The following is a 16,043-nucleotide window of genomic DNA, read 5'->3' as shown; positions in this document are numbered from 1 at the left end:
AAATTTCAACCTGATGAAATTAATGTCTTGTAGTGACTAGGCAACTTTACTTGTAGTCAGTTTATATCAAATAAATTAGTGTTAGCTTTAATGAGGCATTTAAAACAGTTTTTTTCTTTTCTGAGCAGTTTGGTTAATTCTAAAATGATTGAATAGTAATTTTCTAAACTGATTTTTCATTTTGCATTTACTATTGTATATTGCCAAGTTGCTTAACATTTAGTGAGAGAAATTGATAGATTAGAACAAGTATGGGGCCTCTCCTGGTGGTGCAGTGGTTGAATGCTGGGCTGCGAGGCTGCCTACCGCCTCTGCAGCGCCGGTTCATTCCCCGGCCGCCGCCGAGGGTCCCGCAAAAAAAAAAAAAAAAAAAGAACAAGTATGCTCTATGGTATGGACAGAAAGCTTTTGGTTTTACATGATGTGCAACCTGTCTAATTATATGAAGTATTTATTAAGTGCTTATTAATTTAGTTTTCCATATTTCCAAAATATCTAATACTGGCTTCCAGACCATTTTACATCATTGTGAATCCATTTTGAATTATAATTATATTTAAAGTTTCTTAATTGTTGGCTAAAGCAGAAGGTAAAATACATCCAAAACTAACATTTCCGGATAAATGCTAGCATTCCAACAAGTATGTGACACCAGCTGTGGCCAGCAATTGAGATCAGTTCTTACACTACCCAGAGGAAGTGCAAACCCCTTAAGTTAAAGGCTCAATCCATAAGATTGCCTTCACTTCAGGGGTCAGGGCCACCTATACTTCTAAGGGTCTAAATTCATTGCAATTTTGGGGTTCCCATGACCCTTCTTCAAATTTGATAATTTGCTAGAACAATGTATGAAACTTAAAGTTCTTATAATTTTTTTTGAAGATTTATTTTTATTTATTTATACAAGCACTGGGTACAGTCAGAAGCGCGGGAGTGTGAGAGAATTCACCAGAGCCAGAGCGGGGAGCAGATCAGGCAGACTGACGAAACACACTGCTGAGGGGAGCAGCGGGCGTCAGGAGAGGTCTGCGTGCCATGTGGGACCCTCCTCCAGTGGCCGGGGAGCAGCCGGGGATCGAACAGGCGCTGCAGAGGCTGCGGGCAGCTTTGCAATCCAGCGCTCAACTGCTGTGCCACCGGGGAGGACCACAATTATAATTTTATTAAATTAATCCAGGTGAACAGGTACATAGGTTGGAATGATCAGAACAGGTCAGGTTTGCAAAGGTTCTAGCACCAGAACTCTACTGGAGTCAGGGTGCACCACTGACTCCACATAGTTGATGACTATGTTCATGAACCAGGAAACTTTCTGAACCTTGTTATTCAGAATTTTTATCAGTACTGCTTTACATAGGCATGATTGATTAAATCAGTGGCCATGTGATTGAGCTCAATCTCTTGCCCCTCCTTTCTCCTCAGTGGTCTGGAATTAGGATTAGAGTGGGGACATGAGGCTGAAAAATGAAAAACCTTTCATCATGTAGTTGGTATTTTGGAAACCAGCCTTTAATCCTCAAACTACTCTCAGGTCCTCCCACCTCATTTGCATAACAAAGATGTTTCTATTAGGACATTTTAAGAGTTTTTGAAGCTCTGTGCCAGTAACTGTGACAAAGACCTGATATATATTTTTTTCTTACATTTTGTGGAGTCAGAATAATGCTTTTAATTATCAACTTACAGGACATTTCTACCCCAAATGAACAGGGGAGGGGTCTATCTAGACAGTGTATTGAGTGATACTGGTGAATTGCCTTCCACTCTACACAGACTTTAAGAAACCCAAACATAAATGTGGTTTATAGTGAAACAGATTAGTTTAGCCTTCATTTGACTACCTCAAATTTCCAACTTAGAGAGTAAATAGTGTTTTATAAAACTGAAATAATGGGTTTCAGTTATCCATGACATTTATACCTGTATTTACAAATAGTTTTAAATATCTTTATAGTTTATGCAGGTAAATAATAGCCTCTCTGAATATTGCTGTGTTTATATTAGTGTGTTTATCAAATCATGTTTTTATTTCCATTCTTTGCAATGTGTAGTTAACTGTGACCATCATAAGATGGAGTAGTATTAATAACAGGAGCATAATAGTAATAATAGTAGTGGTAATTAAAATAGCCACCATTAATGAAGTGGGTTATTGAATTTATATAATCTCATTCACTTTTTTTTTTTTTTAAAGATTTATTTATTTATTCATACAAGCACTGGGTACAGTCAGAAGCGCGGGAGGGTGAGAGAACTCACCAGAGCCAGAGCAGGGAACAGAACAGGCAGACTGACGAAATACACTGCTGAGGGGAGCAGCGGGCACTACAGGAGAGGTCTGCGTGCCATGTGGGACCCTCGCAGGCAGCCAGGGATCGAACTGGCACTGCAGAGGCTGTGGGCAGCTTCCCAGCCCAGCGCTCAACCACTGTGCCACCAGGGGAGGCCCTTTCTCATTCACTCTTTAGAACATTTTTGTGAGGAGATCTTATTTTCTCTGCTAAATGTATTGGGAAACCAGGACTCAGAAGATAACTTGCTGATGGTCACACAGTTGGTTATGGTGGAGTTAGTATTTAATTACATGCCTGTCTTCAAAAGCCTTAGTCCTATCCTTCCCCATGCTATGCTGGATTCCAAGAAAAAATTTAGCTGAGCATTATGTCATGATTTTTTGATGTATTCAGTAAATAATAATTGTGTGTCTACTGATTTACCAGGCATTATTCTATCTTCCATTTGTACTTAAACAGTGCATGTTGTTTCAATGTTAAGCCCCCATAATGTCCATTATTATTAATATAAAAGACCAAGTCCTAGTGTTTGAATTCTCCTTTCTTTAAAATAATGTGTTTGGAGTACTCAGTCTTGCTTGCTATATAATATTTTGGTATTTTGGGTCATCTAATAAGATCTGGATTCTAGCATATCTTCTGACAATTATTATTATTTACCTATGTAATTCTTAATATTATTATATAGTTATCTTACATAATTATCTTACTGTGATGACTACTGTGATGAAGTAACTAAATTTTTTTGGCTAATTTTAGTTAGAGAATAAAGTATCTGGTAAAATGATGCCACCAATATACAATACGCCCATTTAAAAATATTAGTTTAATTGCTTATAAACCCATTGCTTTGTGAGGTGACTGTATAAGGATGTAAGGCTAAAGCCATCCCTGACTAAAGCAAGTTTGCAATCCTTTTTTTTTTTCTGTCGCTTTTAAGGTCTTCTGTTTTCTGAACCTTATAAAATTTCATGATGATAAGTCTTCATATGGATTTTTTTTTCTTCACTGTGCTTGGTATTTATTGGATGAGCCCTTTACACACACATGAACTTCAAGTGTGTGTGTGTGTGTGTGTGTGTGTTTTCTCCCTCATTTTCTCTCTCCTTTCTAGAACTTTCGTTGCAATAATGGATTTGCTGGATTGATCCTGTGTAATGCTCCTGTTTTTTTCCTCATAGTTCTTTCATCCTCTGAAAAATATCTGGAAAATTGTCTTAATTTTATTTTCTAGTTTCTCTGTTGAAGTATTTACTTTTGACCTCTTAAGGGATATTTATTCACTGAATATCCCTTTCACTGGACCCTACTCTTATTTCATAACTACAGTATTTTCCCTCAGCTCTGAAGATATTTGTATTTCTTTGGATGATTTTTTTTTTTTTTTTTTGTATCTGAGAATTGCTTTAAAGTTACTTTTTCCTCATACTTTGTTTTTTCATCTCTTGTTCATGTTAGAAGCTTTCTGTGTATGTTTGATTAACCTCTGATGACTTTTTTTCTCTTTATAAGAGGGAAACTCTAAAGTGATGATGATGATTGGAAGGGCTTTGTGCAAATGGCAAGAATTTTTTTTTTTAAGATTTATTTATTTATGCATACAAACACTGGGGTATAGACCAGAGGTGCCAGGGGTGGGGTGGGTGAGAGGATTTCACCAGAGACAGAGTGGGGAACAGACTGCTGTTCTAAGGGGAGCAGCGGGCGTGACAGGAGAGGTCTGCTGCACCATGTGGGTCAGCTCCTTGGCCAGGGATGGAACTCAGTGCTGCAGTAGTGACGATAGCTTCATAGTGCTGACCGCTTAACCCCTTGTGCCACCAGGGAGGCCCCAGAATGCCCCTTCTTTTTATGTGTGACTCCCATATTTTAGTATGTATTTTTCGCCCCATTCTTTAATTTCCTGTTATGATTACAATGCTCTACATGTCTGACTGTCAGTGTTACTATATCTGAATAGTTGTCTTGGGTTAAGGTGGGGTATTGACTTTTCAGTGTGCATATTTTCTTATTTTTTTTTTTTTTAAAGGACTACACCCTTCCCTCCCTTCTCCTAATCTTTCTCACAAGTGGTAGTTGGTGTCTCAGATAATGTTGGCTTAACTCATCCTGCCTGAGGGTGAGTGTTGGTCTAATTGTAAGGAATGAGGTAGGGAATGTAGACATCTGCTTTTATGAAGACTTGAGCCAGTTTTTCTGTTTTCCCATTGCTATAGCATCCTGCTGTGAATGGGCCCATGTTACTTTTTAGGTTCTCCAGATTTATGCCATTAGAATAGGCTTGCTTCTTATTCACCCGTTTCCTCCCTCCTTACGTGCTTAATATGGTCTTTCTCTATTTTGTTTAATGAACTACCATGTATCAATAACATTTCCATCTTCCAAAATTTTATTGATTTCTCTTTGTTGACATCTATTCTCCTTGACCTTGTGGGTGTATGCCTTAAAAATCCTTTCGATTTTGTTGTTGGAGTTGTTGTTATGAAGGGCATAGAGATAAAAATGTTGATTCTGTGATCTCCATATATTATTGGGAACCTTTTGGCTTTCTTTTTTCCTTTTGTATGCTGCTTTTACTCTGCATCAATTCTGCTGGCTAAGATATTTGAATGATTATCTCCTGACTTTCCTTGTTAACTGTTTTAAAGTAATGAATAATTTTCTCACTCATCTAAAGGAAATTTTGTTACTTCTTTAAAATTTACCAGTGAAACACACACTCCATATAATATCCAAGATTATAATGGCATATAAAGAAAAACAAGTTCCTCTTCCCTCAATTATGTGATTCTAAGGAAAGCTTTGGTATGTTTCCTCACATACGGTTTTTTATGTTCATATAATTATATGTATTTTGTAATTGGTAAAATATACATATGCCAACTGGAGAGCAGGAGAAAATTGTATTTCTTGCATATTAGAGTTCTGTAATGTTCAACCAGTTGAAAGAAAAAGATAATCTAGTAGAAAAAGGGACCAAGGATGAACATCTGTCTTATGGAATCTGTCTAAAAATTACCCTAAAAACAAGTCACAGAAGGCAAATCACAGAAGAGGGATTATAAGTGATCAGCAAAAAGAAGTCAAGATACTCTATTTCATTGGTAATCAGAGGAATGTAGATAGAACTAGCAATGTGACTTCCCCTCTCAATTTGGCAAAGTTTAAAATAGCAAGCTCTGCTGATCATGTGAAAATACTGGCTCTTCTGTTGCTGGTGGAAGTTGCTACCCTCTTTCAGGTTATAGCCTGCTACTATCAAATTTGAAATGGGTTTTCCTTTGATAAACTTTCCTTAAGAATCTGTGCTATGGGAATGAAAGCATCAGTTCTTCAGAATGTTTGTGCAAGACTGTTCAGGGCAACATTTATAGGTAATGGCAAGAAACAGACAAACTGACTAAATACTAAACCCACTTAAATGACCATCTCTTTGGAGATGATTAAATTATGCCATTTCCAAGGTATGGTATACTGTACAACTATTAAAAAGAATGAACTAAGTAAATTTTGTTATTGCCATCTATATAGTATATGATTCTATTTTTGTTAAGGTAGGTAGAGGGTGATTCCCATATAGAGTTTTGTGAAATGTCCATTTTTCAACATCAAACATATGTATAAACATCTGGTAAAACCTGGATAGAAATTACTGTCCAGAAAAACTTTACTAGTAAATAAGTAAATATAATCAGTAATTGGAGGGTTTCCTGGTGACTGGCACTTGAGGTTGCATGGATAGTTGTTTATTATGATTTATTTTAAGCTTATTACAATATAAAGTTAATTATCCTAATCTGGGTCCTTGATTTTCCATTCACTTAATCCATTAGACTGCTTAATTGTTTTCCAGGCATTATTTTGTTATTGATAAATTTCTACTCCTTTTGACACCTCTAGTAGGTAAATAAATATCTGTGCGATAAGAGGTGCAGGGAAAAGGAAGAAATTGGTTCTGTCATTTTTTGTGTTGTCATGTTATCTTTCTAGACAAATCCGAGTTGAGTTACAAACATACATCACCATGAATAAAGAAAAAATTGTCAGATATAAAGCATGGAAAAATAATGGCTTAGTAGGAGGATTAAATAATGGTTTATCAGGGGAAAATTTTGTCTGTAGAGATTCATGCTCATGTTCATGCACAACTATTAAAAGCACCTGGCATCCCTAGATGTAGTGCTTTCCAAGGTGGCGTTCAGTCAGCTGCAAGCTACATTGTGATTATTTTAATAATACTAATTGAAGCATAGTAGGTTGTTGTAAAGTCTCTCCTCTTTTTTTTTTTTTTTTAAAGATTTATTTATTTATACAAAAGCCGGGGTACAGGCCAGATGCACGGGAGGGTGAGAGGATTCACCAAAGACAGAGTGAGGAACAGAACAGGCAGACAGATGAAATACATCGCTGAGGGGAGCAGCGGGTGAGACAGGAGAGGTCTGCCGGGCCATGTGGGACCCTCCTCTGCTGTGCCACCAGGGGAGGCCCAGCTTCTGACTTCTTTAAATTAATTTATTTATTCTTGTTCTTGTACTTGTTCTTCTAGGTGGATTCTCCACGGTTTTCCTGGTGCGTACTCATGGTGGAATCCGCCATGCATTAAAGCGAATGTATGTCAATAACATGCCAGACCTCAACATTTGCAAAAGGGAAATTACAATTATGGTAAGTGAAAGTAATTTCATTAAAAAAATTTTTTTTGACATTTTCTTTTGGTTTTGCACAATAACATTCACCAGCTTTTAGATATGCCATTTACTGGTTTATTAACATCTGGGAAATCTTTGAAGAATATTAAATTAACTTGGAAGATTATCTGGGAATTTGTAGTGCATTCCTTATAGCCATATTTAGGGTTAAATACAGCAAGCACGTTCCTTTCCTTTCCTCCCTTCCTTACTGTCATTTCAGTGGGAAAGCTACTCTGGTTTCTTTTTTCTTTGTTGAAATATATTTTTATTATGGTACATTTTGAGTAGAAAAATTTAGAGAACTATATAATGAATGGCAGTTTATACATTACCCAACTTGAAAATCTCAAAGCTTTCCAAGTATAGTTGAATCCACCTGTGTATTCTTTACCAAGTGCACCACTATATAGTTGTCATCCAAAAAGAAACCCCTGTCCAGAATTTGGTGTTTACTATTCTCATGCACATTTTTTTTTAAAGATTTATTTTCATTTATTTATGCATACAAGAACTGGGCAAAGGTGTGAGGAGGGTGAGAGGATTCACCAGAGACAGAGGGAGGAGCAAAATGGGCAGATCTACTGAAATACATTGCTGAGGGGAGCATCAAGCGAGACAGGAGAGGTCTGCTGCACCATGTGGGTTAGCTCCTAGGCTGGGTATTGAACTCATGCTACAGTGGCTGGTGATAGTTTTCTAGCGCTGATACTTTAAACCCTGCACCACCAGGGAGGCACCTCTCATGCAATAAATTCACTACATGTGTTTGTATCTACAAAAAAAAAATTAGTTTTGATTTTCATTTTTATTTATATCCCCCCCCCAACACTCACTGTCCTTTTTTTCCCCCTCCCTTGTCCCTTTCCCTCTTTACCTCAAAGTCCTCAAAGTGCTATTGATATCCACTGTTTTTTGAAAGTATTTTGTTATTCAATTGTCTGCTGTGTCAATATTCAGTATTTTTAACATCCCAATTTAATTTGCTAAATATAATTTTCTCAAAATCCCTCCATTTTGTTGAAAATGGCTGCATTTCATCTTCCTTTAAGACTGAATAGTATCCCATAATGTGGATATACCACATCTTCCCCATCCTGTCATCTATGAATATCTGTTGCTGGACATTGTTGCGGGAGTCTTATGTCTAAATCTTCAATCCATTTGGAGTTTATTTTTGTGTATGGAGTTATTGAGTGATCCAACTTCATTCTTTAACATGTGGTTTTCCAATTTTTCCCAGCACCATTTATTTGAAAGAGACTGTCCTTTCTCTGTTATGGTCATACCTGTTCTATCATTGACTATGTACTGACATAAATGTGGATTTACTTCTGGGCTTTCAATTCTGTTTTGTTGATCCATGTATTTTTATGTCACTACCATATTGTTTTTAGCTAAATCTTTTAGCTGTTACTTTATAGTAAAGTTTGAAATCAGGTACTTTTTTTCTAAGGTTTGCTTTTACTTATAGTAGATCAGAGTAATCTTTATGATCCTTTGTGATTCTACTTTATCTGTGGTGATTTTTCCTTTTCATTTGTGATTCTGTTTATTCATGTTTCTATCTTTGTTAACTGAGATAGAGATTTGTCTGTTTACTTTTTTAGAACCAACTCTCAGTTCCTTTTTTTTAATATAGTCTTTTTGATTTCTGTGTCATATATTTCTGCTCTTATTTTTAGTATTCTCTTCTAATAATCTAGGTCTTGTTTGCTCCTTTTTTTGTGAATTTATGTGTAGTATTAAGTTGTTCGTATGGGGTTTTTGTTGCTTCTTACTGTGGGACTGTATCGTAATTATGTCCCTCTTTAGACTTTTGCTGGATACCATAGATTCTGGTAGCTTGTACCATTTGTCTCGAGGTATTTTCTGTTTTTCTTTTCAATTCCTTTGTTTTATCCTGTACCTTTAAAAGCTTATTTATTTCTTGGGCCTCCCCTGGTGGTGCAGCAGTTGAGTGCTGCTCTGCAGCGACGGTTCAATCCCAGGCCGCTGTGGCACGCAGACCTCTCCTGTTGCACCCGCTGTTCCCCTCAGCAGTGTATTTCATCAGTCTGCCTGTTCTGTTCCCCGCTCTGGCTCTGGTGAATCCTCTCACCCTCCTGTGCTTCTGACTATACCCAGTGCTTGTATAAATAAATAAATAAATAAATAAACAAACAAACAAACAAATAAATAAATAAAGCTTTTAAAAAAAGCTTATTTATTTCTAACTTTTTGGCATTATAGTCAGAGTACTTTATATAATTTGGTCTTTGTAGTTTTATTGATAATTGGTCTATTCTTGAAAATGTTCCATATGTATTGAAAAAATGTGTTTATGCGGTAGTTTTTGGGTGTAATATTCTGTAGATGTCTATTGACTAAGTTGGTCAACTTCTCAAATCAGGCTGTTGTTTACTTATTTCTTCTATGTCTTGTTGAGCTGTCTGTTATTTTAAGTGGGTTCTTAAAATCTTGTAGTGTTACTATGTTATTGTCCATATCTCTTTGTAGTTCTGTTATTGTCTTGTGTATCTTCCATGCTCATCGTTTGGTGCATGTATATTTAAGTGTTATTTTTTGTTGTATTTAAGAGTATTATTATCTGATGGTATTATAGTATAGCTTTTCCTGATGTTTCTTTTTTTGGTTGTCATTGACTTGTATAACTGTCTTCCAGTCTTTAAGTCTGTGCTTATCTTTGTTGGTAAGATGGGCCTGCTTGAAGGCAGCAGAAAGTTGAACTTTTATTTGAATTCCATGAAGACACTCTACACTTTTTGATTGGTGAATTTGGGCCCTTTTTATGTGAAAGGTGATTATTGAGTCATAAGTGCTCTTTTTTTTTTTTGGTTTGACTTGTCTTACTTTTTGAGATCTTTTATGTTTGTTTTCTGTTTTCATTGTCTTGTGTGTTACTCTCATTAGTTTTCATTTAAGGTTTCTGCTGAGGTTCATACATGATGGTTCATTATGTGACTCGATAGTTTCTGACTCATTCTGTTGGGCCATATTGTTATTCTCCTCCTATTCCATGTTAAATCACTTAGGTGTCTGTTGCTTCTATATTCATTGTTATATTGCTTTATAAAAACCCCTTTAAGACTACCTGTGTGTGTGGCTTGGTTCTGATAAACTCTTTTTGCTTTTGTTTTTCAGTGAGGCCCCTTTTCTTCTGTTTTGAATGTTAATGTCAGGATAAAGGATTCTGGACTAGAACTCTTTTTATATTTAATTACTTGAATTAAAATTTTAAAATTAAAATATTTAATTAAATATTTTCATACAATCCCTTTGTGCTTATAATGTTTTTACTTAAAATTCCACTGGTGATCTTATTGGTATCCCCATATAGGTTACCCTTTGTTTTCTTGATGCTTTTAGTATTCTGTCCTTGTTATTTTCTTTCAACAGCTTTATTATAATGTGTCTTGGTGTCTGTCTGATACTATTTTGTTTGGAACTCTTTTATCTCTTGGAGCATGACATTTGATTCATTTTCCAGATTGAGATGGTTTTCACAATTATTTCTTTAAATAAATTTTCTATGCCTTTTTCTTCTCCTTTGGGAACACCATATTATGGATGTTATTTTTCCTTAGGTGTCTCACACTATTTTCATTTTTTTGAATTCTTTTCTCTCAGTGTTGTTCTATTTGTGTGTTCTCTGATGTGGTGCTTTTGAGCTCATTAGTTCCCTTCATTGCTTCTATTTGTCTGCTGTTGAGGCACACAATTGTATTTTTTAATTAGATTATATTATTCTTTAGCTCCATTACTTCTGGTTGTGGCTGCTTCATATTTGTTTTACTCTGATGCTGTTTTCTATTGTTCATTTTTTTTTTTTTGAGCCTCATAAGTATTGTTAGACCTGCTAACCTGAACTCTTCTTCAGTCTATTTTTGCAGTTCTGAGTTGAGACAGTCTCAGAGTTCTTTGCTCCAGCATTTGTAGTATGTTCTCTTCATTTTTAGTTTCTACGGGTTGTAGCGGGAGTAAACTTCATGACTGTTGCCTTTGCACCTGCTAAAGTGATTGTAGAACTGGCACCGCTGAGGATAGTACATAATGAGAGCACTGAGACCGTAGGACACCAGAGGATCATCTCCAGCACTGTGGGTACCAGAGCTGTGGATTGGGGGTCCACAGTGGTCTCTTACAGGCCAGCTCCTCGGTCTGAGTATAATCTTGTGTCAGTTTTCACCTGTAAGCTATTTTTTTTAAATTTATTTTTATTTATTTATGTGTATAAGAACTGGAGTGTAGGTCAGAGGTGCAGGGGCTGAAGGGATTCACCAGAGACAGAGTGGGGAGCAGAACAGGCAGATCTGAAATACACTGCTGAGGGAACAGCAGGCAAGTCAGGAGGGGTCTGCTGTGCCATACTTGGGTTAGCTCCCTGGCCGGAGATGGAATGCATCCTGCAGGGGCTGGCGATAGCTTGACAATGCTGAGACTAACTCCTGTGCCACCCAGGGAGGCCCTTTAGGCTATTTTTGAGCACTGGATGCATCACTGGCGACTTTTTGTAGTTGACATGGGGTCACGTGCCAGGAGTTGTTCTCTTTTCTGTTCGAGCACAGAGCCGTATCTCAGGAGGTTTATTCCTATTGTTTTAGAGGTACAAAAACTCTGGTTTATGCAAGTGTTCATTGGTTGTATACTTTAGCCCTGCAGTGGGCAGTGACAGGTGTTTTGATTATCCCAGCCTCGTCTTTGAGTAGTAACCTTGTCTTTGAGAAGACACAGGTGATCCCACTTTCTTCTTTCAGGTTTCAGTTGTATGTTGAGAAACTCAGGTTTAAGCCAGTCATCCTTGCTCATTCCCTCATCCTCTGTCCTGGGTACTCACTCAGCATGCCCCTGATCTAATGCACTGCCAGGTTTCAAGAGTACATGATGATGGTGTGTGCTTCTGAGTTATCAACTGTAGGGGCTTCTGCACATTGCTCCTCCCTTGCTTTTTCTTTCCCCTTTTCACTGGGCTGTCTTGGTCCTTTGTTTTTCCTTTGGGGGATTTTTGGCTTTGTTCTGCTCCAAACTAATGAATATGTGAGGGAGGCGAACTCATAGTCTTTGCTGCCATCTCGCCCAACTTCCCTGCTTTTAATTTTTGAAATCTTGGCTATAAAGTTTTTTTTTTTTTTGGGGGGGGGTGTTCTTTGCAAAGGAAATATTCATTATTAGGGAAATAAAAAATACTTTAGTAGATAATTAAAGAAAATTTCAGTATTCAGATGGGTAGATCGAAGTTGAAATAAATTACAAAATGCAATTTTTCTCTTTTTCTTTGGCTGCTTATTCTCAGTGCTCTGGTTGACTTCTCGTTTGCATTTGCCCCCTTGCCCCCTTCTCTCCTAATTCTCCTCCTCAGTTCTCCGCTTTTCTTCTGTTGTCTTACTCTTTGTTCTCATCTCCTATTTAGCAAGTGCCAGTATACATTAGTTGAAATTTTTGTTTGCGCAACACTCAAATCCTCTGCTTTAGAAAAAGACATTTTAGGAGCTGACTAGATCTTTAGCACAGTGGTTTTTTTGGTGATCCATTTCCTATTGTGAATATTTATAAATGATTTACCTATTTAGCTGTCATTAGTCTATATCTCAAATTATAGTTCATAGCTATTAACAAGCTAGGCTTGTTAATAATGGTAGGTGTTATATTCATTTTCAAAAATTAAAGTTTTCCCTTTTTTTGAATTGAAGTGACAGTGCATTATAATAAGTTTCAGGTGTACATCTTTGAAAATCAACATGTATTTACACTATATTAGGTTCACCACTAGTAAATTCATTTTAAGTAGTGTTCTTGATAATTGTGTTTTAATTTCTGTAGACTTAATTAGACCATTATTATTATTATTATTATTATTGTTCAAAGATTTTTTTTTTTAATTTATACAAGAACTGGGGTACAGGCCAGAGGTGAGGGTGAGAGAATTCACCAGAGACAGAGTGGGGAGCAGAACAGGCAGACGGACTGAAGATACTGCTGAGGGGAGCAGCGGGCGAGACAGGAATCTCCCTGGCCAGCTGGGAATCAAACCCACGCCGCAGAGGCTGAGGACAGCTTCACAGCACTGTGCTGGACCCGCTGCGCCACCAGGGAGGCCCAGACCATCATTATTTTTAACATCATTATATGCTGATGACTCATGTACTAGGAGCAACATGTCAAATTTGCTATTTTCTTCCTTTTTAAAATTATCTTTACTTTTTAGTTTCTTTACAGAAATCCTTTTTAGTAACCTAATAGTTTCATGCATTCATAAATCCACCTAACTAGTTGCAAATAAATGCAATATGTTTCAGGAAAAGCAAATGAGAGTATTATTGTTAGTTCACAGGTTTTAGAATGGTTTTTTTTTCCCACATGAAAGTAAATATAAAAAAGTTCCAATATTTTATTCTTGTGTCCCAAAGGACTATCTTTTATTTATATATTTATTTTTATTTTTAAATTTATTTTTTGAATTGTTGTTAATTTTTGGACAGTGTTTGATTTCTCCCCTCAGGTGTAGTCCCTGTAGGTCTTTACTACCTAAGCATCCATGACCACACCATAGTCTCTTGTGCTTTTCCCTCTTCCTCTCCCTTCCCTGCTCTATCCCTCAGGTCTATGGTCTGCTTGCAAGTTTTATCTTTTTTTCTGACCTTTTGTTCAGTTTCTCTATTCCACATGTACGTGAAACCATTTTTTTCCCTTCTGACTTATTTTGCTTCGCATCATTCCTTCCAGTTCTAATCATGTTTTTGCAAATGGCATGGGTTTATCTTTTTTGATCTCTGAGTAGTATTACATTGTATACACATACCACATCTTATTGATGTGTTTATCTGTTTTGGGGCATTTAGGTTGTTTGCATATCGTAGTTATTGTAAATAGTACTGCAATAAATATAGGACTGCAGGTTTCCCAAAGGACTGTCTTTTACAATCTCTTTTGAAGACTTACTTTTGTGTCAACAATCTCTTTCTTCCTGATTTAATTAAAATATTCACTGTAATACTTCCTTGTTTGAAAATGATGGTTGCATACAAGTGAACTTTCCACTGAAATTGTAAAAACCTTTTTGAAAAATGTCAGATTTCTTTTTTTTTTTTTTAAATATATATACACACATTTATATACACACACATATATAATTTATATATATTTATAAACTTAAAAATTATATCATTTTTATTGACATAACATTGGCTTACAAAGCCATATACATTTTTAATCTTATAAAACAACGTTGTGGCTTATTATTTTTTTTTTTTTTTTTTTTTTTTAGGGATTGACCTTTTTATTTATTTTTTTTTTTCTTATGTGACTCCCATTACTTAAATTGCATTATCTTTTTTTTTTTTTTTATAAATTTTATTGTTATATTCCCCATACAATTGCAGCCCCCCATTCTGACCCCAATCCCTCCCCTCCCGCCCCCGCCCCCCTAAAAGTGTCTCTGGTTCATAGTTTTTTGTTGATTTTGATTTTCACTTTCTTATAGTTATTCATTTTCCTGGTCCATTATTTAAGTTTTCTAGATTCCTGCTATGAGTGAGACCATCCGGTATTTTTCTTTTTCTTTTTGGCTTATTTCGCTGAGCATGATCCCTTCCAGCGCCATCCATGTTGCAGCAAATTGCATGTGTTTATCTTTTTTGAATGCTGAGTAATATTCCATGGTATATATGTACCACATCTTCTTGATCCAGTCATCTATTTTTGGGCATTTGGGTTGTTTCCAAAGCTTAGCTATTGTAAACAGTGCTGCTATAAACATAGGGGTGCAGGTGTTCTTTGGAATTGATGTTTCTGTGTCCTTTGGGTAAATACCTAGGAGTGGAATTGCTGGGTCATATGGAAGCTCTATGTTTAGTAGGTCCAGAAATCTCCACACAGCTTTCCACAGTGGTTGGACCAGTTTGCACTCCCACCAACAGTGCAGAAGAGTTCCTTTTTCTCCACACCCTCGCCAACATTTGTTGTTGCTAGTTTTTTTAATATGTGCCATTCTCACTGGTGTAAGATGGTATCTCATGGTAGTTTTGATTTGCATTTCCCTGATGACAAGTGATGTTGAACATTTTTTCATATGCCTGTTGGCCATTTGCATTTCCTCTTCAGAGAAGTTTCTTTTAAGCTCTTCTGCCCATATTTTGACTGGATTATTTTCTTTGTTGTTGTTGAGTCTCATCAGCTCTTTGCAGATTTTTGTGATCAGTCCTTTATCATTAGTGTTGGGTGCAAAAATGTTCTCCCAGTTGGTGGGGTTTCTCTTTGTTTTTGTTATTGTCTCTTTTGCTGTGCAAAAGCTCTTTAATTTGATATAGTCCCAGCTGTTTATCTTTGCCTTCACTATCACTGCTTTGGGTGATGTGTCTGTAAAGATGTCTTTGATGTGCAAATCACGTAGTGTTTCGCCTATATTTCCTTCTATATATTTTATGGTTTCAGGTCTTATGTCTAGTTCTTTAATCCATTTTGAGTTGATTTTTGTGTATGGTGTGAGGTGGTGGTCAAGCTTCATTCTTTTGCATGTAGCGACCCAGTTTTCCCAGCACCATTTATTGAACAAACTTTCTTTGCTCCAATGCATAGTCTTTGCTCCTTTGTCAAAGATTAGTTGACCATAAATCTGTGGGTTTATTTCTGGATTTTCTATTCGATTCCATTGGTCTGTATGTCTGTTCTTGTTCCAATACCATGCAGTTTTGATGATTATGGCTTTGTAGTATAGTTTGAAGTCTGGGAGTCTGATGCCTCCATTCCCTTCTTTTTTTTTCAGGAGAGCTTTGGCTATTCGGGGTTTTTTGTGATTCCATATGAATTTCATCAATAATTGTTCTATTTCTTTGAAGAATGACATTGAAATTTTGATTGGAATAGCATTGAATCTGTATATTGCTTTTGGAAGGATGGCCATTTTAATAATGTTTATTCTTCCAATCCATGAGCAGGGGATGTCTCTCCATTTCTTTGTGTCTTCTTCTATTTCTTTTAACAGTGTTTTATAATTTTCTTTGTATAGGTCCTTTACCTCTTTTGTTAGATTTATTCCCAAATATTTGATTTTTTTTGTTTCAAT

The 16,043-nt window shown here is 36.4% G+C and overlaps 1 protein-coding gene across 2 annotated transcripts in view; it reads left to right on the top strand.

Moving 5' to 3' along the window:
• The window catches only part of BMP2K (BMP2 inducible kinase), a gene marked incomplete at both ends in the record, with an annotated part of 117,218 nt that overhangs the window by 40,004 nt on the left and 61,171 nt on the right, over window positions 1–16,043 (top strand). For both annotated transcript variants that reach the window (XM_084234079.1, XM_084234078.1), the window contains one exon: window positions 6,841–6,959. In XM_084234079.1, coding sequence (XP_084090205.1) covers window positions 6,841–6,959 — 119 coding nt within the window. The remainder of the gene's footprint in view (window positions 1–6,840; window positions 6,960–16,043) is intronic.

The sequence above is a fragment of the Talpa europaea genome (assembly GCF_964194135.1).
Source record: "Talpa europaea genome assembly, chromosome: 5".
Classification (NCBI taxonomy): domain Eukaryota; kingdom Metazoa; phylum Chordata; class Mammalia; order Eulipotyphla; family Talpidae; genus Talpa; species Talpa europaea.
This window is presented reverse-complemented; position numbering and strand designations above follow the sequence as displayed.